Source organism: Symphodus melops (assembly GCF_947650265.1).
Source record: "Symphodus melops genome assembly, chromosome: 8".
NCBI lineage: Eukaryota > Metazoa > Chordata > Actinopteri > Labriformes > Labridae > Symphodus > Symphodus melops.
The window spans coordinates 17,422,011-17,449,114 of record NC_136698.1 but is presented as its reverse complement, the minus strand read 5'-3'; the positions used below and the strand labels follow the sequence as shown (position 1 = coordinate 17,449,114).

Here is a 27,104-nt window from a genome sequence, read left to right as displayed (position 1 = left end):
AGGTCCAAGATCATAAAATGGCACATTGAACATTTTAGTTCTATTATATGGCAGATGTGATGCAATGTAAGATGGCATAAAGCAATGTTTACAACTCTCTGTGAACATTATCTTAATTGTCTTTTTTTTTTTTTTTATCTGTGTGATTTTTACTGATGTTTTTGCATTTTTAAAACTGGGGCTGAAGGGTGTCATATAGTGTCAACACTGTGTAGGATTTGTGTTGTCAGTCTGGGGAAACGGATATTGGAAAGGCCAATTACATGCATTGAGGTAATGCACCTTACGGCCTATTTTTAACAATGGCTTCAGGCAAACTGGAACTGGGATCCCTTTTTACTTTTCAAGTTTCACAAAATATACAAGTTTCTTCTATGCCTATTAATTGTGACTTTCATATTAGTAATGAGAAAATGTCACACAAAAAAACCACGTCAATGATCATGGAGCAGCAAACAACTTTAAAAAAAAAAGTGTTGTGGTTTCTTCTATCAACGGGTGATTCAACCTTTTCCTCATAAATATATTTTCACTCAGTTTTTGCAACAATAATCCGTTTTTTTCTTCTTAACATACAAACTAAATCTGTGCATACCATAAATACTACATCACCACCTGAGCTTTGTTCTGGAGTGCAGTACCACCCCCAGTTCTCCTGCAGGGGGCGCTGCCCTTCAAAGAAATGTCCCCGAGCAACAGGGTGCATTCATTACATTGAATCTGGCTTGTTCCTTCTCCTCAACTTTTTTTTTTCTGTTATTTAGACAACGAGAAAGGAAGTAGCGACAGGCTAACTGGTTAGCCGGTCTGAATCCACTCTGTCCGGACAGAGTGAACTTAAAAAGGATCTTCTTTTTTTTTTTTTTTTAAATATCCTGGTGCCTGTTTTTTCTTCGTTTAATAACAGTGTATGCGCAGACTGCGGGCACATTTGTCGTTTTATTTGGTCTGATCCGCGGGTTCACAGCTTCACACAGACCCGACCCTGAGCTTTGTCTGCCTGTCTGGGGACCTTCTCGGTTTTGTTAGCCTGCTTGGTACAAAACAGTCTTGCTTTATTCAAAGACGAAGAAAAAAACGCAAAAAAAAAAAAATTTCCGCATCCCTGCGATTTGTTCCTCATTATTTCAGCAGCGGGTCGACTTCGTGGAGGATGCAAGTTAAGGATTACACCAAGACAATGAGAAACACAGCCGGGAAAGGTACGTTAAATACTGTTGGTTTACTCGACATTGAATAAGTCTGTTCCTTCAGCAGAAGTATTTTTTATGGATGAGTAGCTCAATTGTGTCGAAATATCTCGGTTTTTATTGTGTGTAAGACACATTTGGTGTAACGTCTCTCAGGCACAGCGTTGACAGAAGTGTTATAGGAAGTTCATGTAAAGTGAAGGGATGGTAACTCAAACCTTACATGAAGCTAGCTAACTAACCAGCACACCTCCACAGCCGTTCCGTTTCACTGGAATAATCTTAAAAGACTGATGTCTGCCGTTTCTGCTCTTTAGTTAAAAACTATACTAGCATAGCTGCATGCTGGAAAAGAGCTGGGAATGTAGGCTGACTTGTTGCAGTGTAATGTCCCCAGGCCTGGTTCACAGTATGACTAACCTACATGTCAGGGACGTGTTGTTTTGTGTGAGTTTACTTTCCTGCACATTCAAATCTTTTTTTTTAGAGTAGTCTTGAAGTTGCAACTAAACGCATCCAGCTTCACCAGTGCATCATATCTGTGTTTGTGTCCTCATTTATTAAGACTGTGTACAGCCTCACACTTTACAGTTGGGATAAACATGTTAGTTCATTCTTGTTATGATGATGTGTGATAGTCATTGTTTTAAACTCTTCTTCAATTGAACTACATGCAAATACATTCAGAGCCAAACTAAAAATAATGACTGATGGGAAATGTTTGTGGCTGTGTTTATTTTTTTTTTACATTTTGTATTGGCGAGACCTTAACACAAAGTCTCCCACACAAGCTGCAGGACCTAGCTCTTCCTATGACTAACGTCTGGCTGGTGGAAAAAAGAAATCATACATATGGACACTAAAATTACACACACACACACACACATGCACTTCACTTGGAAGTCCCTCGCCCTCTGTTTCCCTTTTCCATTTCTCTGAATAGTTTTCGGTCTTGACAGTGTTGTTGTCGCACAGTGACCCTTCTTGCGAGTTACTTCCTCATGTTGAAATAATGTGTTTACACTTTCTTCCGTCACATTTGCAGCTCTGTGGATTAGTAAGACAAATGTTGAGACCCAGACCTGAGACAGGCTTGAAATGTCAGACTTAAAGAGTGGAAACATTATCTTTATACTATCTTTGTGAATGAACACTTAGGTTGGGCATAGACCTGTGGTGTCCTTTTCCCTATGTGCTGGTTCTGTGATATAGTTTCACTTCAGTTGGATTTCTTAGCAAAATCATTGTTCAAACTTCTTTATTATTTGCAAATGTGCGTTTATAGTGTTGTTATGGAACGCTCCTACAATATTCACCATTCAGATCGATGGCCTCCTTTAAAGTAGCTTTTGTAAATTCTGTTTGAATGTGTTTTATATTTTCCTCCTCAAGTGTGTGCTTAAAGTCAAATACAAGTTTTTGCATGCAAAGAAGTAGAAAATATAATATTGTCTGCTTATATACAGTATATATGGAGACATATTTGTTTAAGTGTAATTTATCTTGTGATAATTAAGAGCTAAGAATACTGGCTCTGGTTGGATTAATAATTAAACATCTACCATATTGAAGCATGTATGTTTATTACTCAAGAAAAGGTTATTGAAAAGTAATCTAAAACCAGAAGCTTTCATCCTGTTATCAGTAAACGGTACTATACCTTCTGTGATTGACATTTATTGGATGCTGGTAAGGCTCAGTTGTGAGCAGAAGCCGTTGGTGGTTTTAAAAAACGCCTGCCAGTTCGACTCTGTTGTGGATCAAGAATCAGCATATCAATTCAGTTAGGGTCCCCATCTGTCAAATTCAAAATCTAATTAACATGCCAGTCCTTTAAAGCGGGCTTAAGCCTCCAACCTCCATTTATTTTCATAGCCCAATCTTTGCCTCATCATTTCAAAAACTATTCTACAATTTGGGGTGGAAGGGATGAGATGCAGCAAAATACAGATGTTCAGAGAACCTTTTATATGTATAATGTATGAATGACGTCTGACCCGGACGAGCTGTTATCTCCTTCCTCATTTAATGTAACAGATCTTTCCAAGTTTTTTTTTTTTTTTTTATAAATTGAAATCTCTTGATTGAAATAATTTTTCCCTCATACTTCCTGAAAATGCTCAGACAGCACTCAGCGTGTCTCTGCCCTCCTGGAAAGAAAGAGGACCATATGGCCCCCTGCTAATGGTCGGCACTCTGCTGCAGAGCTGACAGAGGTTGTGGACAAGAAGGAGGGGGGGCGACCAATTACATCTCCAGCTCAGCTTTGAGATGTAATTGGTCCACACATCCTGGCGAGTGCAATTGTGTGAAAACTGCGGATGAAAAGATAATTGCCTCGATCATGGCTGAGGCAACCATTCTCGGAGGAAAGATTCAAGGGTTTCCTCCGCCTCAGCGTTCCTCCTTCAGCTTTATTACATTTTATTCCATCCACTGAATCTTCCCACGCGTGATATTAAAGATTAATTTCCTTGCAGATAACGGAGTGAATCTGTCTTATCTCAGCTGGGCTTTGTTTGCAGTCCACAGAGCTGTTTGGTTTGTAGAGGATGATCACGATGGTCCTGTTTTGAATACATTCAGAGCTGCAGCTGTTTATGGATCATTAACCTGAAACACATTAGAGGAGGAGTGCAAAATGCTCATCAAGCAAGCTGCTCTGTGCTCAGGGACGACAACAACAGCAACCACCAAAAAAAAAAATATACCAAAAAAGAAACACTGAAGGACATGTGAAGTTATACGCTCTCGTCCGACTCATGCAAGCTAGGTTTTATTTTCAGAAGCGTGGGGTCTGTTTTTCAACATTGTAGATAGTGAGAGTTACTATGTGAAGTCTGCAAAGGATCTGTTAACGCCTCTGTGCGCTTTCTGTCTTATCTCGTGTGATGTCGGGGTCAAACGTGGATTTGTTTTAGAGCTAGCAGGAAACGGTTTCTTCCCTTTTTTACCATTCAAAGTATCATGACGAGTGTGAAAAAATAGGTTAAAAGTGTGACTTTGGAGCCTTGTTACAGTCGAAGAACTGCACTTGTCCCCGTCTCTCTCTCCTCTACACTGTGTTCCTGACACATCAGCAAGCCTCAGCCGCATGCCTTGACCCCAGCGTGTCGTTGTATTAATTAGGCCAAGCTCATTGAGGCTAACCTGCAGAATGACGCAGACACCCGCAGTCCCACGGCTCTGCAGAACAGCCTCAGTAGCTTTTGGAGAACAAGAGCTACTGTCCCATTTCAGATGCGCTCACCTGAATGCACAGCCTGCTGTGGACCTACCTTGAACGACTCGAAGGTTTCTTTTTAAATGCTCGAAGCTCAAATAGTCTGCAGTGGGCAACAACAGATCAACAGGAAATGACTAAACCCTAAGCCTCACCCTACTGACTGTTGTTCAGATGTTTGAGGAGCAAGAAAAGTCCAAAGGTCATCACTCATGTGAACGTTATTGCGACTCCACTTTGTAGATGGATGCTTTTTGCTTGCTGTTTTATTGTTGCTACCATCAATAATAGAAACATGCCTCTTCGTGTTTCTTAAAAGAACAACATGGTGTTTTTGAAATTCTTTTTTTGTTTTATCATCAACACAAACTGTGTTTTTCCTCCAAATTAAATTAATCAGAGATTTTCTTTTCCTCTTTTAAAATCCCCCCAAACCCTTCGACTGATTGATTGACTATAAAACAAGAAAGCGTTTGATTGAGTATTTGACGACTAATGCTATAGTTGTTGTGTCTCTGTGGACTTTTATATTTTCCAAATGGTTCATTTCTGTTTTGGATGTCGTCCTTGAAATGTGGAAAAACTGGAAAGGTCCAGGTGTGAATTTTACTATAGAGTTTACTATAGCTCTGATCGTCAGGGGCTTGGCAGGGACTGTAAGTTGGACATGTAGAGGCTTGTGTTACTTTTACCTGTGTGCTCATCCGGAAGACGTCTGTATCACTCGTTCAGTTTCCTCACACTGTGGCTCAACAGGGCTCGGTTAGGTGTCATTCTGTCTTGTGTAAACCTGAGACTACGAGCTGTTATTATCATTTCTCTCCAGACCTTCTGTTGGATTTATGGGAGGGTTTTTTAATGCCTTTATTTAGAGACTGTAGTTAGAGTCAGAAATCAGGGAGAGTGTGGTAAAGGTTGGATTTGAACCCTGTCCGCCCGCCTGGAAGACCATAACCTCCGTATATGGGGGTGCGCACACTAGGCTATCGATGCCCCTTTTCCATACCTTCTTATCCAAAACACGGACAGCGTACATGTACGGGAGAAGAGGAGCATAAAAATGGAGAGAGGTCGCTCGGCGAGGAGAAATGGGACGCAGTGATGTGTGTTTTGGTGTTTCGTGCGTTAACGTAACAGGAATGCACCACCGTCAGTCCGTCTGTAGCGAAAGACGGGACGGAGAAATAGCCCCACGTCGTGCCGAGAGCTGCTTACAAAAGCCTTGCAGTGACCTGTATTGGGTGCAGACGCAGAGTTAGTGAGCTCGAGTGAGGCAGGCAGTGTGTTTGAGCAGCTGAGCAGAGGCAGAGAGAGCGAGTGCGGTGAGGTTTTTCAGTCATCAAGAATTCCACAAACTCCTTGGTTACTTGGCCCTTTTCAGTGTGGCAAGCTGGATTTATGGGCTTTATAAATAGACCCCGCTGTAATGATAGGGTACAAGTGAAAAAAAAGGCAGGCCGAGTGCTTACGGATGGCCTACTTACACTGCCTTCGATTGTTCCCTTCGACTTCACTCAAGTTCCAAACGCATCAGATTAAGATATTTGGATCAAAGCTTGATTGTTATGATTGTGATAATACCAAATGGGCCTGCTTAGATTGGAATTACAGATACAGTTATAAGTCAGGCAAACGTTTCAGCCAAAATATACATCTCAAGAGTTTTCCACAGTGAAATGAAAAGTGGTGCACCGACATCATGGAGGACACATTGAACCACTTTCAGACAGCCTGAGCAGCACTCTGTGTGTGTTACCCTTTTAATTTATTTATTATTTCGATCGTGTCGATAGTGGGATAGCTGACTCGATCTTCAAGAGGATCATTTTGAGTTCTTCAACTCTTCATGTTGCATTAGTTGTATGTATGTGACGTGTGCTTACATTAGTTTACCATAACGGGCTGTCGCTCCAGCAAAGTCGTGCTGTCGGAGCGTTACTTGTCACACTCTTGAAAAAGATAAAATGAAAAGAAAAGAAGAAGAAGCAAAAAATACTTAAGACTGTCCACAAAAAAAGAACCCTTCTATGATGTCACGTTTTGTTTTTTTGTTTTTTTTCACTGGTCTGCTCTTTGCCCTCTCCGCTGCAATGGTCTCTCACAGGAAGGAGACTGTAGTGTGTGTGTGTGTGTGTGTGTGTGTGTGTGTGTGTGTGTGTGTGTGTGTGTGTGTGTGTGTGTGTGTGTGTGTGTGTGTGTGTGTGTGTGTGTGTGTGTGTGTGTGTGTGTGTGTGTGTGTGTGTGTGTGTGTGTGTGTGTGTGTGTGTGTGTGTGTGTGTGTGTGTGTGTGTGTGTGTGTGTGTGTGTGTGTGTGTGTGTGTGTGTGTGTGTGTGTGTGTGTGTGTGTGTGTGTGTGTGTGTACAGATCCACTGACAAGCTGATGGCTGCAGTGAGCTCCATCTCCTCCCCCTCCATCCTCTCTGTGGTCACTGATCTCGTCCCTGGGCTCTGGATTATGGGCAGAGAGAGGGCACACCCTGATGCTCTGTTTGCTCTTCCTCTAAACTGTAATCCAGCTCCAAAGATCACTGTCAACATGACATCAACATTATTAGCATTGCTAATAAGGGCAGATACACTGGCTGTTATTATATTCTCCAGAAGTGTTCAGTGTAACACTATCTGCATCACTGCTCTCTACATCTGCAGGAAATTAAGAAATTAGTCACAAAGGAACATCAGACAGTAACCATAACAGCACTTTGTCTGGTTTTTATCTAAATGTAACTCATTTGTCATGTTTGTTACTTAAAGCCCTGAGAAAAACTCTCACACCACTGAAGCCACACAAGTGCTAAATATGCAAAGCGCATTTTTTTTTTGTAGTGAACACAAAACATTACAGAAGTAATGGAAATCCAGAAAAATCTGTATGTTGTAGATTTTTGGCGATACTGACCGGGCGAAGTCAAAGGTTGAAGCTTTGTTGTGTCCTCTCTCATGATGAGACGTCACTTTAGTGCGGTGGAGAGGGAGAACACAGGAGAGAAACGGAGTTTTAGAATAAACCTGAGAGGCCGTACATAATCTAATGAAGGATTAACGTGCACTAATTAGGTTTGGGCTTCCCTCAACGTTGATTTTTGAGAGTTCTGACCAGTCTTAGCAAATAGACGTCATTGAGTGTCATTTCTGACTCACTCCTGCTGAAATGAAGTGAGGAAAACATGAAGAAGGGAGCTTGGCAGGGCGGTAGAGCCAGTGTAGAAGCAGGCCAGTCTTTTAAAAAAGGAGGAGAGAGAGGGAACGGTTGTGGATCATTAGAAGTAATTCGAGGTTAGAAGGTTAGCGCCACATTTTTTGATTACTTTTAGTATGATAAAGAACCCTGAGTCATGACAGTATCTGACAATGTACTGCACCCTGAATGACTGCTTCTTCGTACTGATAAAGGCTGCTTTGGGGTTTGTGTTTTTCAGTATGAATGAATGGTTTTCACACTGGAGTGGAAGAAAGTTAAACACGACACAAACTGAACCACTGCTGAAAACCTTTGCATGCAACCAAACAATAAAACATGGAAAGTGTTTTAGAGGACGGTTAAGGTTCAACGCCAACACCAGGCTAGGATACTGAAGTATTTTTCTTTAACCCTTTGATTCCTGTGGCGCTTATCGGGTACAACAAACGGCAAACTTCAGAACAAAACTGGAAGTAGATTATTTAATGTGAATTAATCTCTGTCCGCTGTACAGAATGATGGAGAATCATGGAATATCTCAGGCCATTCCTCATGATTGGACCTCCTTTTGTTGTTTTTTTTTTGTTTACCGACTCCTGAAACTGTTAAGCCTCGTTTCCACCGAGCGGTCCCGTTCGGTTCGTCTCGGTACGGCGCGCATTTTGCGGCGTTTCCATAGACTAATCCCGGGACAGATTCCCAAATAACTGATCCGTACTGTCCCACTTTTTGGGACCCTTCAGTTGGGGTGCCAAGAATGTCGAGCCGACCCGAAAAGGTGGAGCTAAACACTGCAGTTTGTTGATTGGGTGAAAGAATCGTCACTTCCTGTGTTACGTCGGCAAACAAAACAGAGTCTTGCTTTTTTGCTGATCACTCTCAATATAGCCTTGATTACAGTGCTGTATTTATTTATTTAATTGTATTTGTAAAGGGATGCATGTCAAAGGCTTAACATAAATGTTGACATTTGATGTATTGTGCCAGAGGTAGCCCTTATCTGCTGCTGCAGCATTTCAATTTAGCCATTGATGTACTTTTCCAGTCTGAAAGTATATTAACACAAAGCATGTTTAGAGCAGTCAAGGCATCTTTTGTTCAGAATTGGGGCTAAACTCTCTGCACTATGTCTGCTAACTGCAACCACTGGATGCCTTCAGGGCTGTGGAGAGTGACGAGAGCAGTGAAAAGAGAGAAAAAGCAAAGCACAGATCAGGGAGGCACATATGGGGAAAGAGATGGAAAGAAAGAGACAAGCCGAGGGTGGATGGAGAGAGAGAGAGAGACGTCGGGCAGGAACAGGAGACCTTGGCTATGTGTTCGATGTTGGCACAGCTCTACTCTGCTCTGTTTGTTTTTGCTCTATTTTTACAGAGCAGCCTGACTCCGGTCACTGATGAATGACTCCACATGTAATGTACATTTCGTCTGACGGAATTCATTCAGGATGTTGGCTCTTGTTGGAGATGAAATGAGCCATATGGGGGGGAGGGGCATTTTCAACAAATTCCCCTTGAGCCTTGTGATTTTCTTGGCATGTTTGTGTTGTGTTCTTTCCCATTGTTGCTGCGTTGAAAACATATATTTTGTACAATTTAGTAAAAAGGTCTCTCTTGGCCTAGATGTGACATTATCCTCCCTAAGGTACTTATCATCTTCACGTTGGTGTGTGAATCTGCCTGGCCACCCAAACATCATTAGGAAACACCACAGGGAAGATATTCTCAATAGATTATACAAGATGCATCATAATAATCTATTGTATATTAAAATGTCTGAGATGATTGTTTTCCCTGCTTTTTTTCTATTACATGTCCTCCTTTACAGGCTCTTTTTTTAAGCCCCCTGCAGTTTTTTGTTCCACATTTTAAGTTCAATCTAAGGTCAAGGCGCATGTAAAATGTACAATGAGTAATAGTCCAAACATTGAGGTGTGCCCAGTTAGGGGAACTTTTGCCCCTGAGCTGTGCGACGTACAATAAAACAAGGTGCATCTTTAGCAGAAAGAGTGGGAGTGGTTTTTCAGCGTTATGCCGTGCCATGACAACATGGAAGAAGAGTTTTAAGAGTTTGTTATTGATTTGTCGCAAATTTCAACTTATTTATTCATTTTTTATGAAGAATGAATTAGGTGCAGTGGCGTAACTCTTCTGGTGCTACAATGGAGTCATGTGTTTGGGAAGTGTATTTTGAGCAGGGAACCCTACATGAGGGAGCGTGTACAATAATCCCCTCTGTCTGCCTCCTCCTCTCTTTTCTCCTCTTCCTGGTTTTATGCCTGCAGCTGTCCCACATCCCGGGGCCAACACACACGATGTTTGTGTGTGTTTGTGTCTTATGTTGTTCATTATGATGAATGGGAAGGAAGTGTTTCCGCAACTGGAAACCGTTCTGAGCAGACGCTGTTGACCTAATATCAAATGCACCAAAAACAAAAACTTAATGCATCCTTATAGCCACAAAGAACATTTAACAATTAGAGCATTTGTGAGTTATGGTTTTTTTTTGTTGTTGTTGTTGTTTTTTCCCTAAATCTTCCCAACCCTTACCAATGCAACCCCCAAACAATCAGTGTAAATTGTGGCTGTACATTTCCTGATGATCCCCTTTGGATTTATTCCAAATCCTATCAGCTAAGATGTGAGTGACTGGGACGTCTTTGGCTCACTGACTATCAATGCAAAGAACTAGTTTCCTTTGGTATTCATAAAAATTACTGCAGATCATATACGTTTAGGGATGTGATGTTACACTTTATTAATGATACAATTAATAGGTGACAATATGCCCTTGGTCTCGTATCACCGTACTAATGATCTCGCCAATGAACACGTAAAATAAAATCTTTTGGCAAAATTTCGAAATTTGGAATTTCACACACTTGATCTCAAGACTTTCTTTAAAGAAGACATACAATCCCTCTCCCTACCTTTTCAAACAGTCCCTGTGTTCAAAATATAACATGAATCAAGCAGCAGAGGAGGTTTGTGACCCTGTATAAACCAGCTCTTCCAGAACGCTCTGTTTTGGTGTGTGTGTCTCTTTAAATGTAAAGACTTCCCCTGAGTTTTCCCTGCAGACATCACTCCTCTGTAGAGAGAATAATAATGGCAAAACTGCACAAAAGTTTTATTCTGGGATGAGGGTGGTGAAAACAGGGGAGGGTTTATTTCTTTCTTTTTTTTTTTCTTTTTTTTTTTTTACCACAATCCAAGTTGTGATGTCACAAACCGAAAATTTGAATCAGAGCATTTTTCTCTGTGTTGTAAGACTCATGCAGACCATAAACAAAGGACTGAAGGGATTTATTTCAAATGGTGTGGACCGATAGACACTCAGGTTAAAGAAATGTATGTTGAAAAAGACTGTAAAAGTGAATTGTCGTATGTCCCCTTTAAACTCGCTCCTTTCGTCTCTGTGCACGTCACTGGCACCAAGGCTACAGTGTTGACGTGTCAGGACAATGGTGAGACAGAGCAGTGAGTAAAAACAGATCGAGAGGGAAAGAAACACTTGCAGTGGATCCAAACCATGACCTTTCTTATTATTTAATTTAATGGGCTATTGTAAAGTAAAACTCTTACACAGGTGATCGAACGAATGACCAATGTCAGTGTATGCTATGAAGATATCTGTGAATCTCGAGCTCCTCGTCGTGGAGCTTTTATCACATGTCGGATTATGTTGGTTGAGCAACGTTGGGTTCCTGTTCCTCAGTCTCTTGCAATATTTACACACGGTTTTGGTCTTGTCATTGTGCGCTCGTCCTGCTTCTGCACCCTCTTTGAAACAAGACGCATTCTCAACTGCAAAATCTTCTTTGGCTTCTCCCTTTTCTGTAAGCCTCCCTTTCTTTAGCTATTTGTGTTGCGTAAGAGCCTCCAAAAGCACACAACATCGTCTGCTGGTAAAAACCAGTTTTGCAATATATATATATAATATCATTCACATGTATTGTATTTTTGATTGGGTTGCAAGATATTGTTCCATTCCCATGTCACTGCCGACATTAGCATTGAATTTAAAGCAGGGATTGTCCACATCGTTATGGAGGCCCTCTGTAAACAATGATAGTAAGAGAGAACATACCAGCGTGCAGCACGTCATCACTGGACTGTGTGTACAGAAACATGTCTATTAGTCCAACAGGGGTGAGCTGACTGGTCCGGAAAACTCTCGGGAATGTCCTGTCACCACCAACCACTACAGCCAATCAGACTCAGCAAAGCCTTCTGGGATGAATTATGGCATACTATGGCCTCACTGGTCTGGTGTATTTCATGTGGATGCTGCTGCTGCTTTGGCTCTAAAGTTTCAGCTCATCACACTGATTGAAAACATGCACTCTCTATCCATGCGTCCTCTCATGCTGTTAGGACGTAAGATCCACAGGACAGAGCAAGGCTGACATTTAGGGCGGTGATGTTATTGAGGAGAATTTGCATGCGCGCCGTATTTGCATGTGAGCTCCCCTGTGCTTTGTTGCCGCGCTGCGTGTGTGACATTGATTTTATGTCTTCATTGTCGTATGTTCGCCTTCCTAAGCTGAGATTCCCCCACCACTCTCTTTTGCCCAGTGTGGCTCAGCAAGCATCTGGACTGAGTTAAAGAGGAGCAGTGCTAAATGTTAGACGGTGGGTTGGGGAGTAGAATGGGGTAACCAGCAGGAGGTTTAAGGGGAGTCATTGGAGGGTAGCGTTGATTGGGGGGGGGTGTCTGTGAAAGATGGTGGTATGACAGGAGAAAAGGAGGGAAAGGGGCACAGTTAAGAAGTCGTAAACAAAGCAGTACAGCTGTGGCCGATTGGCGTAGAGAAAAGGGAGAGCGGTGTAAGGCCGTACCCGGGGCCTATCAGATTAGGTGACCAGCTGTGAAATGTGCATAAAGTAGTAGTTCATAAAGTTCTTGGAACGCCATAACAATCTGATAGGTGGGGGAGGAGCCCAGCAATGGTTTCAGCTTGTTTTAAAGTTGATCGTCCAGCACAGCCACGTTTACCCTTCTCGCTTGAATTGGAGTGATGTGCATGTGACTCTGGGTCAAACCTTCCTCCGAGGGATGTCATATGAACAGCAGCCCACTTCAGTATGTCAATACATGACTCACAAACACATGAAAATGGTAGACTGGCTGATCAATAGATGGCGCTTTGATGACCGTGCTGTAATTGACTTGAATTGCCCTCTGCAGCTGTGGTTAATTCATTTTGACAGACAGCTGGCTCGCTAGTTTGCTTGGTTTATATCTGAAAACGTCGAGCTCATGAAGCAATGAAAGATACAGAAATGATGTCACGCTCTTTTTGACCTCTGCCTAAATGTATCATCTGTGTTGTCTCTCAGCTCTCTCTCTCTCTCTCTTGCTCTCGTTTTTTGAGCAGTGAAGAAAAGGATGTTGGCCATGAGCTTGGTCTCTATACTGACTGAATAGTATCAACAAGTCAAAGCCTGGATCCCTGCGGCTTCGCTCTCCTTTATCCTCTTCTTTAGACGGAGGCAGCAGATGCTCCTCAGCTCTGGTTTTATTGTTTGTGGCCGGCTAGCTAGGGAGCTGACTTAAAGACGACGGGGGGAGGAGATGAGCTTTTGGTACCCCCCATTTTTTTCTCTTCTCCTTCCCTCTCTCATTATAGTTCCTTCTCTCACTCTGTCTGCGTTTGTCTTATCGAGCCCAGTTGGTGTCTGCTGGATGAGTTAATTCCCTAATTGAGGTTTTGGTCTCTTTTGAAACAAAAGGCTGCAATCTTTGAATAGGACCACATGGCTGGAGTGGGAGGGCTCGATCCATTCACAGCCATTTTGAGTGCATCTGCACTTCCTTTGGAGCCTTAACTGTGAGGCTGATTTACTACCAGTCAGCAGTTACAGGATTATTCCTTCTCTCTAACATGTGAGCCCTGAGCGCATTTATGAACCACTGGGAGAGGACAGACCAGCAGACTCAACAGGGAACGCACACACAAACACACACAGAGTGAATCTTGCTTGTGTCTTTGATTGTACCCAGAGGACAATGCGGCCTGCTTTGGCAGAGAGCCAGCCCCTCTCATCTCCATCAGGTCATGCTAAGAGAGTCGTAGTGCTGATGGATACTCGAGTGGCCCCGCCGCCACTTTCCCCCGGAGAGAGGAGTAGAGCTCGGCCACTGCATGTGCACTGATTGAACGGCTCCATTATGCTTTCTGTTCTCCAGTATGTTTTTCTCCAATCTGTTGTTGACGTTGTGATTCCGTCGAACTGCACAGCATAGACATGAAGGCAGTAGACCCCCACATCTGCACCCCTCCTCCTGTCTGACGGATAGCCTCCTGCTGTGAGGTCCACCAGCTGATACTTGTATGACATAGATGAATTACTCCCACATCTTTTTATTAAGTCTAAAAAGGAAAAAGAAAAAAGTTAAACATCTGTGATGGGAGCTGCTTGTAGCCCTGACTCATGAGACGAATCAGTGATTGCCAAGTTGAATGCAGGGAGACACCATGTCTCTGGTCCACGCACACTGATGACATCATAACTTACTTGCCTTTAATCCTCCTCTTTATGCACATCAGAGAGGGAGGGAGACGTGGGAGGAGCGCGTTAACACAGAGGAGTACAGCGTCATCCAGTTCATCGGCCTTCTATGTGTCACTGGGTCATTCACTTCCTGCTTGATCATCCAGTCAGGCGTTGGTGTCTCAGCACTGACCGGCTGCACCGTCCCGTTCACACGGTCTATATGAGTGTATGTGTCAGTATTTCCAAGTAGGAAAAGAGTCTTACACTTCCAATTTCAAATAAGTGAGAGTTATTAAAACTACAATAGCAGCCATATGAAGGTAGCGATACTTTTTTCTTGTAGAAAAGGAGAAGGAGACTTTCCTGGCACTCCTGCTTTAGTTAGTTTTAAAATCAGTGTTTGTTTTATACAGCTGTTTCCCCTTTGTTTGGCAGAGGTTGGTTCACTGTCAGTCATCCAGGCTGCAAGTGACTTAAATGAAGTGATTTTTTTTGTTGTCGCTCACAATTTAGTATTTACTTTAACTGGTTCTCGTTGGACTTGTGGCATATTATAACAGCATGACTTATTGAACTATAAGCCACTCTGCAGCAGCACTGTCATCAACTTTCCCTGTCATTACATCTGTGTACACTTTACATCCGCAACGGCATAATAATATTAGTGTCCCAGTGTGTGACTTCATAATTAGTTACGGCGTCACAGGAGCACGGCGTTTAAACACTGTGCCGGACTCACCTCTGTTATTGTTTCTGACGGCGCTTAAGGGGCAGCACACATTTGCCCCAGTCATTTTCCACCGATGCCTCTGTTGTCTCGAGTAGAACTGGCGTGACGGAAAGTGCCGTTAATTGAAGTGTAACCTAATCTGAAAGATAATTGACAGCAAAAAGGACAAGAGCTGTTTTCAATAACTTATCTTTGTGGATTTATTTCTCAGCTCTTTTTTTTTTTTTTTTGCTGATTAACACTTTTGTCTGTAGGTCAAGCTATTCTTATCTTTCTCATCGATGTACAGTGGAATTGATCTTGCTCCAAGCCTATTGCATGGATAATGAAGGGTTAGGCGGGGATGAGGTTGGCTGGTGCTGTCGGAGTGAGAGGTACTGCCTTATAAAAATTGGCAGGTTTAAGGAGCTTGTTATTAGTTAAACCCTCTTCCTTCCCCTCCGTAAGCAGCTAAAGAGCCCCTCTCTGCCGTCAGCAGTGGTCTCTTGCTCCAGAGTCATGCACTACCAGTAAGCAGCTAAAGTGCCAGGCTAAGCCTACCTAAAGCAGACAACCCTAGGTCTTATCTCTGGAATGCCGGGCATCCTTGCAGAGGATCTCCTCCGCAGGGAGGAAGCTGCATTATCACAAAGCCTTCCTCTCCTTTGACTGTCCCCCGAGACTTTTCTCTTTACTGTCTCATTTTAAGATGTTTACTTTGAACCCTTTCTGTCTCCTGTAATGCCCTCTCCTTTACTTTGTCTGTCATTCATTTTGTCAGCTTGTCTCTCTCCGTCTGAGAAGACACAGATATCTTAGCTTTCCTTTTTTTCCCTCGTGAAACGACTTTTGTCGGAGCAGCTTTGTCCTTAAAGTGACAGATTTAAAACAGACAGGGCTCATGATGGCGGATAATGATGACGCTGTGTTTTGTGGTCTCTGCATGCAGTTTTGCGTGCCTTGCCATTTGAAAAGGCTTGCATGTTTTTCAGACTGTGGTCAGCTAGCTTGGCAAAGAGACAAGCTCATGACTCTCAAATGCTGTATTTTTCCTCCAATACTCTACTGTGACCTAAACGCTTCCACAGTTGGTGCTGTTTAGATATTAGATCTTTTTCAACTTGTCTTTATGTCAACTTGTATTTTGTTGAGAGACGCAGACGATCACTCCCATGATACCCCACAAGCCGTAACGTCATCCCGAGTTAATGTTTCGATTGAGAGCAGCAGATTTTACAGACTTTATGTTTTACTGGTGACCAATCCAAGGTGTACCCCACCTCTCGACCAATGAAAGGTGGCTACAGCCCCCCATGTGACCCTGAACAGATTTTATGGATAAAATGATAATATGATCTATGACAGTGGATCGATGCACTACAGATTAGATTACAAAACTATGATGGACTTGCCTGGAAATCCTCATCATTAATAGCATAGTTGAGCTAGCTTAGAATATATGCCTGTTGTTGATTCTTTGAGTGTCCATGAGTGTGATACATCTTTACTTGACCAATGTTTGCATAGATGACACCTGTGTTTTGAGCACAGTGAAATGTGTTTTAATGAGCCGTCCTCCAATATGAGCTGACTGGATCGATTGTAAAATGGCTTCTTGGTATATTGTGTGTATTATTATGAACAGTTGAACACACAAACACAGTAAAGTTTCAGATGAAACAAAAATAGTGGAGGAATGGAGAAGTTGATATCATAATGCGTGCAGAGGTCTGCGTTAGAGCCTTTGACCCCCTTTTCTGGAATATACTATTACATCACTTAATTTTTTAGGTTGAGAAAATAAGCCGTCTCTGCTTTAATGATAAAAGTGATAAACTACAGCGTTCAGTGCCTGCATGACTCGACCTCAGATCAGGTTCCCAAAGCAGTGCAGCCTGCCTGCCATACACTGATTCAAACCAGGTTTTCTGTCCCCCCCCCCGAGGGAGACTTACAGTTTACACAGAATGCAGAATTACTGATGCAAAGCAACGCTGTGTGTAACATCATTACAATTTTTACCCAGCTGCTATTCATTTGAATTTGTTTCACACTGCTTTCTAGTCCGCCTTCATTTGAGTGACATTGTTTACCTGAGGGATCGTATTTCTGTTGTCGGTCCAGCCCGATGTTGGACTCAATCTGGCCTGAAGTACCTCTTTAAAAAGGGTTTCCTTTAAATGACTGAGTAACAGTGGTCTGATGATGTAAAGCTGTCATCAAGTCAGTCTGACAAAGACAACGCAGCAACTGACACCGTCAGTAATTTGGGTGTGGGGTTGAAGTGAGCTCGCACCGTGTACACATGCAATGATTTCAGTGCTGATTACAGAGGAGCGTTATCCCTACATGATTTTATGCTGCCACTAACTACTGTACAGTAGGTCCGTGTGGTGTGGAAAACTGCTAACTCATGCATGGAAGAGCCCAACGAGTTCTCTGTCATCTCTGCACAGGCTGCAGATGTGTGTGTACCGTGTGTTTATAGAGAAACACATTCGACCGTTTAGCATCGATGTCACTTGTCGTTCAGCTCCAAAACATAAAGAAAAGGAAATAAACTAAGAGCAGGTCAGTAAACAATGAACGATTTTTGTTACGATTTCGGATAGTGGTGAAGAGAGGAGTGGAGAATGATAAAAAGGAAAATTTCCCCCAGTTTGATTTTAAGGTCGTTTTAAATTCAAACCTAGAAACTGTGAGCTTTGTAAGCCATCAGATAAACAATTCTCAAAGATCTGCGCTTGGTCCCATTGAATCCACTGACTGTAATGGCATAGATGGAACTCATGTGATCCGTCAGTAACACGTTTGTGGTGCGCCTTTGTATATGTTTGAGCTCACCCAAAAACCCAGATAAGACTTGGTCGATCTTCAACAGGGCAGCAAGGAGCAAATCAGAGCTCAATGAGTGTTCAGTTAAAGGTCTGCTCGCAGCTCTGTGATGTTGGAGCACCTTTTGCGTTGGGACTCTGCCAGAGAGAGAACATTGACTCACGCAGGCACGGAGGAATCAGTTGTGGTCGTGAAAAAGGAGTCTCTCCTTTCCTCTGTCTCCAGTCGAACAGCACTGCAGGTGTGTTGTCTGTGAGAGTGAGTATTTCTGTGGTCATTACATCATCTGTTGTTTGAGTGCTCTGTTTGTATGTCCTGGTTGCTATCGTCAGTGAGCGGAAGTCTTGTATTTCTGGGCAGCAGCTGCAGTTTACAGTAAAGCTTCAGAAGCAAAACTATTTATGTGATCTGCTAAAGCACTCCAGTGCTCGTTCAGTTTTTCATGTGTGAGCCCTGTACCCGGGGCCCGTGGGCTGTTTCGAGCAATAGGGAACTTCCTTCTGTTTTTTTTTTTTTTGTTGCACTTCAGGGCACGGCCTGTTCTGTCTTCTTTGTTCATCTCAACTAAAACATTGGTTTTATTCTTTCAGCTCTTTGATTGTTTATGGTGTTATCAACACAAGTGGTGTGAACAGAACAGACAGTTTTTTTGGGCCTGAATGTTCTGAAGAATCTGTAGCCTCCTACTTGAAGAAAGAACCAACCGATAGAGATGTTAAGTTGAGTCATGTGACTTTCTTGTCTCACAGCGTCAGACTTCACATCTGATTTAGGCTTCTCACACTTCTGAATCACTTATGTACTTCCTGTTAAAACGGAGGAAGTCAAACATGGAGGATCTGCCTCTGATGTGGTTTGAGACTTTGATAATTGAAATATTTAGTTTGCTTTTTTAAAATGCTACGACTCATCTGTTAAAGCTTTAAGAAAGCTGCTGTGCTTTTTTTTAATTATCAGAAACATTTTTTTAACCTGCATGCATTATATGTGAGCTTAAAGTTTATTGGCTTATAGCAGCTTTTTGTTCAACGTCGGTTAAGTCAGTTCTTTTTATTTCTCTTTCATCATACAGACGAGTGACCTTTGACTCTCCTTTTTTTTTTTTTTTATCGCGGTCCCATGTAAATGAGCAGACCGTTTTTTATCAGTGTAGTGCCTTGAAGATAAAAATGACTCGTCGCTGATGATCGGTCTCTTTCATTTCCAGGTGCTGCATGGTGAGAGGGACGCAGTGGGTGCGGCATGCTGAGGCCACTCCCCCAGGCTCAGGATGAGTGTCAGAGATGGCGCTGCCACCATGGCGACAAATGCAGGTGGAGGAGGGGGGGGAGGTGGGCCAGCTAGCCCCAACGACCACGACGGCCGCTCATACCTGCTTCAGATCTACCCGCGGCTTGCAGCGCAATCCACCACCTGCTGCAACCTAAGGTGAATTTTCCCCAAGTGACACTGTGAGAAAATTCAATCAGCCATTTATGTGTGGATTTAGTGTTTTGGAGAGGTCAGTAGTCTATTGTATATTACCCAACAGTGATCAAAGTTATTGATTCTCCTGATCAGGGTGCATAAGGATGCAACAGCTGCCTCTGTGATCTCGGATGCTGCCACGGCTCTGGGGCTGGACCCTGGCCGCATGTATGTGCTGGCAGAGGTAAAGGAATGTGGCGGGGAGGAGTGGGTGCTCGAGGCCGGAGACCTTCCAGCACAGAGGTTTCTGCTGTGGCCCCGCAAAGCCCAGGAGCAACACCCTCAGAGCCTCGGATTTTACTTCCTACTTCAGGTAGAGTCGAAAGTTCACTGTAAAGGTCCCACATTCTGCTTTCTCTGCTTTTAAGTGCTTTTTGGTGTGTTTTCTAGGTTCCTTGTGCATGTTTAGGCAAATCTGTGTGCAAAAATTCAAAGTCCGAGTTTGTGCAGTGACCATTGCGAGCAGCCCCGGCTACATCGTGCTTCCTCTTTGTGGCCACTCCGAGGGAGAAACGAGAACGTGAAGTCTCGAGGCTGTTTTCTTAATCTTATTTTCTCTTTCTTTACCCCATCCAGGAGAGGAACCGTGATGGCTCTATCCATTACGTTCATCTCCCATCTGTGTTTAAGGAGCAGGAGGCGCAGCGGTTAGCCGCCAGGGGCTTCCTCCCCCCTCCACAGGACGACTTTGCAGACCTCTGCAACCTTCCCGTCCTCAATGAGGACAGCATATTAAACAACCTGCGCACACGCTTTTATAAGAAAAAGATCTACACCTATGCAGGCAGCATCCTCATCGCCATCAACCCCTTCAAGTTCCTGCCCATCTACAACCCCAAGTATGTGAAGATGTACGAGAACCACCAGCTGGGCAAACTGGAGCCTCACATTTTTGCCATCGCAGATGTGGCGTACTACGCGATGCTCAGAAAGAGGGTCAACCAGTGCATCGTCATTTCTGGCGAAAGCGGCTCAGGAAAGACCCAGAGCACCAACTTCCTAATCCACTGTCTGACTGCACTCAGCCAGAAGGGCTACGCCAGCGGGGTGGAGAGGACAATACTAGGAGCTGGACCGGTCTTAGAGGTGAGTTATTAACGTGTGTGACCTCCGGAGTGGATTTTTGGTTTGTTTGTTCTGAGCCCACTCTGGCTGAGGATGAAGTTAAGCGTCAGTCTTGTTTAAAGGCAAAACAAAAGAAGACTTAAACACACTGTAGGTGGTGTTAGTGAGCATCTCTGATGGTTATTAGCGCTACACTTTCATCTGATATAGTCCTTTACACTCTTAATAAGGTCTCATCCAACAATGTCACTACTTCCTGAAATGTGACTCGGCTCTGCAATAACACCTCCACACAGAGCCCATGACTTAGAGTACACTCGAGTAAGGTCTTGAGATTGTGTTATGGGACAATAACTTTCTGTAGATAAGTTGTGATGTTTTATAAACCTTCCAGTGAAAGTATCAGATCACATGCAGCACAGATTTTTCAGGCTCTCACTTTAGTGTGTGAGCTGAGCTAACAGGGCGTACGGTTGTCTGTGTGCAGTGTTCAAGACTTGAACTTTAGGACGATGTTCTAACCAGAAAGAAGAAATGAAAAAGAAAAAAAAAAAAAAAGAATGGGAAGTTGCTCCATTAACCCTTCATGGGGCCTTTTGGATGACACAAAAAGCTTGTCTGATCAAACTCTGAGGCTTTTTTTTTTTTTTTTCTTCGTTTCCAATGAATGTGCATGAGTGACTCTGTGACCGGATAGTTTCTTTTGTTGACTATATGGGTAACAACAATATGACTTTCACTGGTATTTTTTTGTTGTTGTTTCGGTCAGGTGACTGCGTTCTTCTTCCTGCTTTCTACTCTCTGAGAAATAAGATTCTTGTTCCGACTTGTTTTTCTCAGCCGCCGAAGACACAAAATGAAGTGAAACGACAGCTGCAGTGACACAGACAGCTTTATGCAGCTTATAGATTTTAAAATTTAGGGCTAGAATATCTTTCAATAAATCATGAAAACATAGCCACTACATTTTCCATTAACCTTTTTTGTTTTTCTCTGAACAAGTTGAACAGGTTGATTGTGGATGGTAGAGGGTGCACAGGCCTCTGACTCTGGTCAGACAGACTTCTGAGTCATAAGAGCAGACAAAGCTGACAAAGCACCGCATACACTTTTTTTCCTTTTTTCACACAAACATTCAGATTCAAAATGAGCATCTTCCGACTGACAGTAAATCAGACGAAAACAAATGTTGGTAATATTTATTGTCTTGGCAGTTTTGACTTGATCTGGGGGTTTTTTTCAGTCAGTTGTCAAGAAGCATGACGACTGATTTTATAATGTCACAGACATTTTGAGTCACCAGTGGGGGCGCATCGTTTTTGCTCAAGCGTAATCCCTAAACTACGTGGCAAACGAAAGAGTTGACATCTTTTTTTTTTTCTTTTTTTTTTTTAGGACTTTTCATTCCTGTAGTGAGAGACCGAATCTACTCACACATGGAACTGTTTACCTCTGGTCAGACCTTATTAATACGAAAGGTTTTTCAGTTTCCACATTCAGTCTCATGCATGCCTCGTTATAAACACTGTGGTAATAAATAACCTAATGCTGTGATCATGTGGGCTTTAGCGTGCCTGGGAGACCTTCGGTTGTATTTATGTTTTAAAGTTGCTGTCAGCGATGCAGTATACGCTTGACGTGTGTTTGTGATGCCTAGAAGAAGAAGTAGACATTATCAAATGTTAGGTTAAGTTGCAGAGTAAATACACAGGGAACTCCCTTATCTCTGCACAGAGTACCATGGAGGCAAAAAGCAGAAATGTCACTACTTGGTTTCAGTGTGATGCACCTTTGTGGGGGGCGCAGAGCTGATCTGGAAGTACATATCTGCGACATAGCTCTGTTGTTGTTTTATTACTTAGCGGCAGCGCTAAAAATAGCAAATCACCAGGAGAAAAAAAAAGTAGGCGGAATGTGTTTAATCACAGTACAAAACATGGCTGAAAGTTGAAAATCCCCTAATCGCTTAAACTAAGATCAGTGGAACACAAACAATGTGTGAATATAAGAACGTTAAACAAAGAGGATTGTCCAAAAGCTTTTTGACAGCATGAATACCAAGTGGACAGAAACGGTAACTTGCAGCCTCGTTGTATCCATCCAACATTATTCATGCGTCTGTCATCTGTAGACCCTCTGACTCAGGACTCTGGCCTTCACTCACAGAACTGCTGCTGCTGCCTCTGGTGCATCTGAATGAGTGCAGCGTTGCTCCCTCGACGTGCGTCAGTCTGTCAGAGTCTTTGGTTCTGGACGGTTGATTAAGGAATAGTGATGCAGTGGGTCGGAGAGATTTCTTTTCTTTTTTTTGCCTCCATCAGCAGAGTTCTGGTCTCTTTTGGCAGACATGCTGCCACTCTGCTGTCCACTCCCAGAATGCAGTTTGTGTGTGAGTGTGGGTTAACCCAGCTCTGAGCTGTGGTTGCAGGGAGACGGGTTCTTTCTTCTCTGGCCTGGTCCGAGGAAGTTGTAATCCATCTGTGACCATTCTGTCCATCAACCTGGCTATTAAACAGCTGCACATTTCCCTTTGGCGGCATTGATGCATCTAAATTTGTATTTAACCAACAAGACTTCAAACAAAGGCAGCTGCTTTAAAGGTTTTTTTTTCCCATTCTAAGCAACGTTGAGTTTCTGTAAAAACGATTCTGTTTTGACAACCGACCAGTTTCTGCAGAACGCTGGTAAGATGGCTGACCTGAGACAGAGAAGACTTTAAAGAGGAAGCAATAACTTATAGAAAATGATGTCCCAGCACTTTCTTTCAATTTGAATAATCTGTTTCTGTTGGTCTCTTTTCTACAGTGAAGAGATTATAAAGACTGAACACATCTATTTTAAGATACGTCGCTTAAAATGGAAAACAGTGTCTTTGAAAAAAGCTTTTTATTGGATTTTGTTTTCCCCCTCAACGCTGATCAGGTTACACTTCTTGAAAATGTGTGTGTCCTGAAGCTATAGGGGAGGTCTTCAGGCTCGGGTCACGCATTTCAAGAAGATGAGATCATCATTTGTGGTGCTGGTTTCTGAACGTGTGCTGTTCTGCATGCAGAATGGAAGGCCCAATCCTGAAACAATGAAAGAAAGCTGCTGACCTGATTTAAGTCATTCTAACTCTTCTCTCCATTTGATCCTTTTCCCTAACTCACCGCCTTTGTACTGTGTTAATGCAGGTACAGAAGGGCTCGTCCATAATACTGACAGCAGTTAAACCTAGTCGGCCTCAAAACAGAATGAGGATTTTAGTTCGAAACTGGTCAGACTGGTTGCTCCTCTGTTGTGCTCTTTTGGTGTTTTTGTTACTGTTTTTTTTTTTCCCTTCCAGGCTTTAAAGCCTTTTTCTTCTTCAGTTCAAACGGGCCATTCACAGTTGTAAAGACACAACTAAACATGGTATCAAATCAATCTGAATGTTTCTGTAATCAGACTCAAGTATAAATTGGTTATTGGAAATCTGTTTTCTATAATAGGGTTTAAAATACTTGAGACTTTAATTCACATGGAACTCTATTCGATTTTAATAAAATGATTTATGTCTGAAAATATGTAATACATGACACGCTTGTTCTTATAGAACTATATATATTGTTTATTATATTTAATTATTGAATGTTAAAGATGCAATATGTAGATTCTGCCGCCAGGGGCTTTCAATCAGTACTACAATAACAAAAGATGACTTTGAGGCCAGCGGGGGAATCATGGGAGTTCTGTGTGCTACTTACCTCTAACTCCACGTTGACCGTAGTAAAGACACACGGTCTGAGGAAGAGAATATGTTTACATCTGATTTTATCCAGGTATAATTTACATGACGTTTTTATAACAGCAGCAACAGTACGGCTAGCTTTCAGTAGCAGTTTCCCGTTCCTCATGTGGTGGTCTTTGACGTAACATCAACATATATCCAAAGTATAAGACACTGTTATTGATCAGAAGCGGTCTGATACTATGGGTGAGACTCACAAGAGTAACTCATAACACGACACAAGAACGATGGTATGAAGATACAGTGATCCTTTGATCATCGAATTGAAACACAATCATATACTGACAAATCACAATATCTGAAAAATAAAAAATGTCTCTAAAAGGTGAACTTCAACATACGTGTTTCTGCAATGTCAGTTTCACCTCTTCACTTCCTGCTTCTACTTTGAACTTGTTTTCAATTCTGTCCGACATAATCCTGTTCTCTTTTTCTTCTTTTATTTCACGTTTATCTTTGTTTTTGGCCAATTCACTTGGTAGGGAAAAACTGGTGCAGTATTTTTTTTTTTCATGGATTAAAATGTTGATACCTGTCACCAAAAATAAACAAAAAACTATTCATGATTTATTATATGAGAAGAAACACATTCAGACCAGCCACTGAGCTAAATTACAGCCTTTGCACAAAAGCCCAACCTCATAGTCCTTAACAGAGTCCTCTCAAAGTCCCCAGTCTCCTCCAGGCCCTACTCCATCTCAAAACTTCAGACGGGAAGTTCCTATCATCCGGAAACTTTTAACAGGAAGCAGCTACGACACTGTTAACTCGAGGCCTTTAGGGGCGTGGATGTAGCAATAGAACTGTATTGTTGTTCAGGAAATGCAGAGGAGTAGCTGGCCATTCTCTCCGCTGATCCATTGTTTATCTCTTAGTTATGGGTTGCACCTCTTTATTCCTCGGCTATATTTGGTCAAGCTGGGTGGCATTGTTTTGAGTCTGGGAAAAGCTGGCATTACGGTGTTTAAGTTTCTGCGTCATACGCATCTTTGATTCCTTGCTCACACAGACGCACGCACACATGTATACACAAAAGCCTTACTGTAATCATACCATTCAAAGCCATATTGAAGAGTAGCACATGCTATTGCCTACAGGCCAAACACAGCTGACATGTAGCAGTGTGCTGTCAGCCACTTAAGGGTCTATTCATGGTCTTCTGACCTCACCACAGGCAAGGTTTGATGTGGTGCTCATCCAGACGTGGGTGGAGCTGCTTCAAATTGCTCCAATGTGGTCCAACAACAGGAGCAGGAACCTAAAAATGTTATCAAACTATTCAGAGCTCGTCCATATGACATCGTCATAACTAATCTGTCTTTTGTCCACAAATACATGAGGTGGAACAGATTACTTTGATATTTAAGCACAACATTGAACAACTTTAGCAAACTATCCATGCACCGTCATTATGGAATGGTAAGTAGGATTAAGTGCTGAATGGTTTGACATGATATGCTCAATGGAGCATGTTTTGTTGTGGAAAAATTTGTGATTTTTAGCGCTCTGTACAGTATTCTCCCCGCAACTTACAGTACAAACAGAAAAGTGGAGATACGTCTTTATTAAGTACTTTTAAGGAAAACTCATCCTTTGGGGCAAAACCAACAATTAATCATTTAGGATCGCAGCAGATAAAAGCAGATGCACGCACGGTAAAAAAAAGAGGAGAGAGCTTTTGAGAAGAAGCTGGGCACAGTCTATGGAAACAGAGGATTTAGCAAACATCATGACATCATAGGCAGACAGCAAACACGTAGTAGATCACAAATCACAGTTGTTGGATTAAAAAAGGAAAAAAAAGTTTGTATTTTACCTTCGCAGATTAAGATTGAGGCTGAGATTGTTAATTTGAATTTAGAAACTCATTTTGTCAATACAAATTCATTATAACCTATATTATTCCTACTAAATACTCCTGAAAACTAGAGATGCACCTTTTGTAAATATCAGGGCCCATACTGATACAGATGTTTGAAAATACTATTTAGCATATTGCTGTTTTTCTAAATTTTCATTTGATCCACGTTGCTGGATGTGATTGAAGCCTGCCGTCATACATGTCCCTGATCTCTCCAGACGCTTTCTAAGAGACGCCCATACTGCTGATATTACCTTCCATGTTTGACCCTGAAAACAGACGTTTGTCCAACAGAGGACTTCTTCTTCTGCACATTAAAAAAAACGTCTCCTTTGAATCAACAGTAAGCTGTACTATAGTTTGGCTGAGTGTATTGGAAGACCGTTGCGTAGGTCTTGTTGCCATAGCAATACATACTGTATGTTAAGGTGGAGTCCACTAAAGGTGTGATGTTCACACTTAGCCAGGCGTAGCGATGAGCAGCACTGCTGGATTTCCTGCACTGAAGTCATTCATACATGTTGAGAAAAAGCTCACCACAGATCATAATCAGTCCACTACAGTACGACTTTGTTGTGTTTTTGGAAACCTTTATTGTTTCTATATTAAGTTAGTATGGCTTTCTGTCAGAACAATTACTTCATATGGCCTCTCAATATATCAAAATGAAATTTAAATTCAGGTCCAGAAAGTTTCATTTGTCTCTTCTTTAATTGTGATGACATTAATATGTAGTTTTACATTTTTCCATGATTTGTCAGTACAAGCTATTTAACCCACCACATGCATACTGAAACAATTTTCCTTTTTTTTCCTCCCACCACCACTTACTTTCTTTCCACGATGCTGCCATCCAACACGAGTTAGTTAGTTTTCCACTGTTGCTGATCTACTGCCGTGTGATAAAAGGCCTCATTGTATTTGTACAAGGTGAATTGTGTCCCATGATTTGTCATAATTGACTGTGGTCTTTATATAAGTCTGTCAGTGATTCAGCCAGGGCTGCAGTAAACCTTAATGAGCATTATCAATGACTGCTTGTAAAGAGAGGGAAACCCCATGTCCAATATAATTCATAACTTTTCCACCAACCGACCGTCCAAAGCCCAGAGACGTTTTGTGACACTAGAATAAGCAAATTTGGGATTTAGTATTTCTTCAAGCCCTTACTGCTTTTGCTGACTTTTATGATAAATGACTAATTGATTACTCCCTTAAACCTTAAATCCCTAAAAAACCTTTCATCGTCTTCATCCTCATCCACCACATCTACACTAAGTGCAGTGCACGTCATGTTCTATTA

General features: G+C 42.3%; 1 protein-coding gene across 8 annotated transcripts in view; it reads left to right on the top strand.

Annotated features, from left to right (window-relative positions):
• Positions 1–701: 701 nt before the first annotated feature.
• The window catches only part of LOC306828806 (myosin IXB), a 53,045-nt gene continuing 26,642 nt past the window's right edge, over positions 702–27,104 (top strand). For 5 of the 8 annotated variants that reach the window (XR_013779790.1, XM_079351486.1, XM_079351485.1 and 2 more), the window contains exons 1-4: positions 702–1,202; positions 18,847–19,067; positions 19,200–19,419; positions 19,683–20,192. Coding sequence is in view for 7 of the 8 variants with exons in the window: in XM_079351486.1 (XP_079207612.1) it covers positions 18,910–19,067; positions 19,200–19,419; positions 19,683–20,192 (888 nt within the window). In the remaining variant the exon portion in view is untranslated. The remainder of the gene's footprint in view (positions 1,203–18,846; positions 19,068–19,199; positions 19,420–19,682; positions 20,193–27,104) is intronic. The other 3 variants (XM_079351489.1, XM_079351488.1, XM_079351487.1) reach the window with 1 other exon arrangement.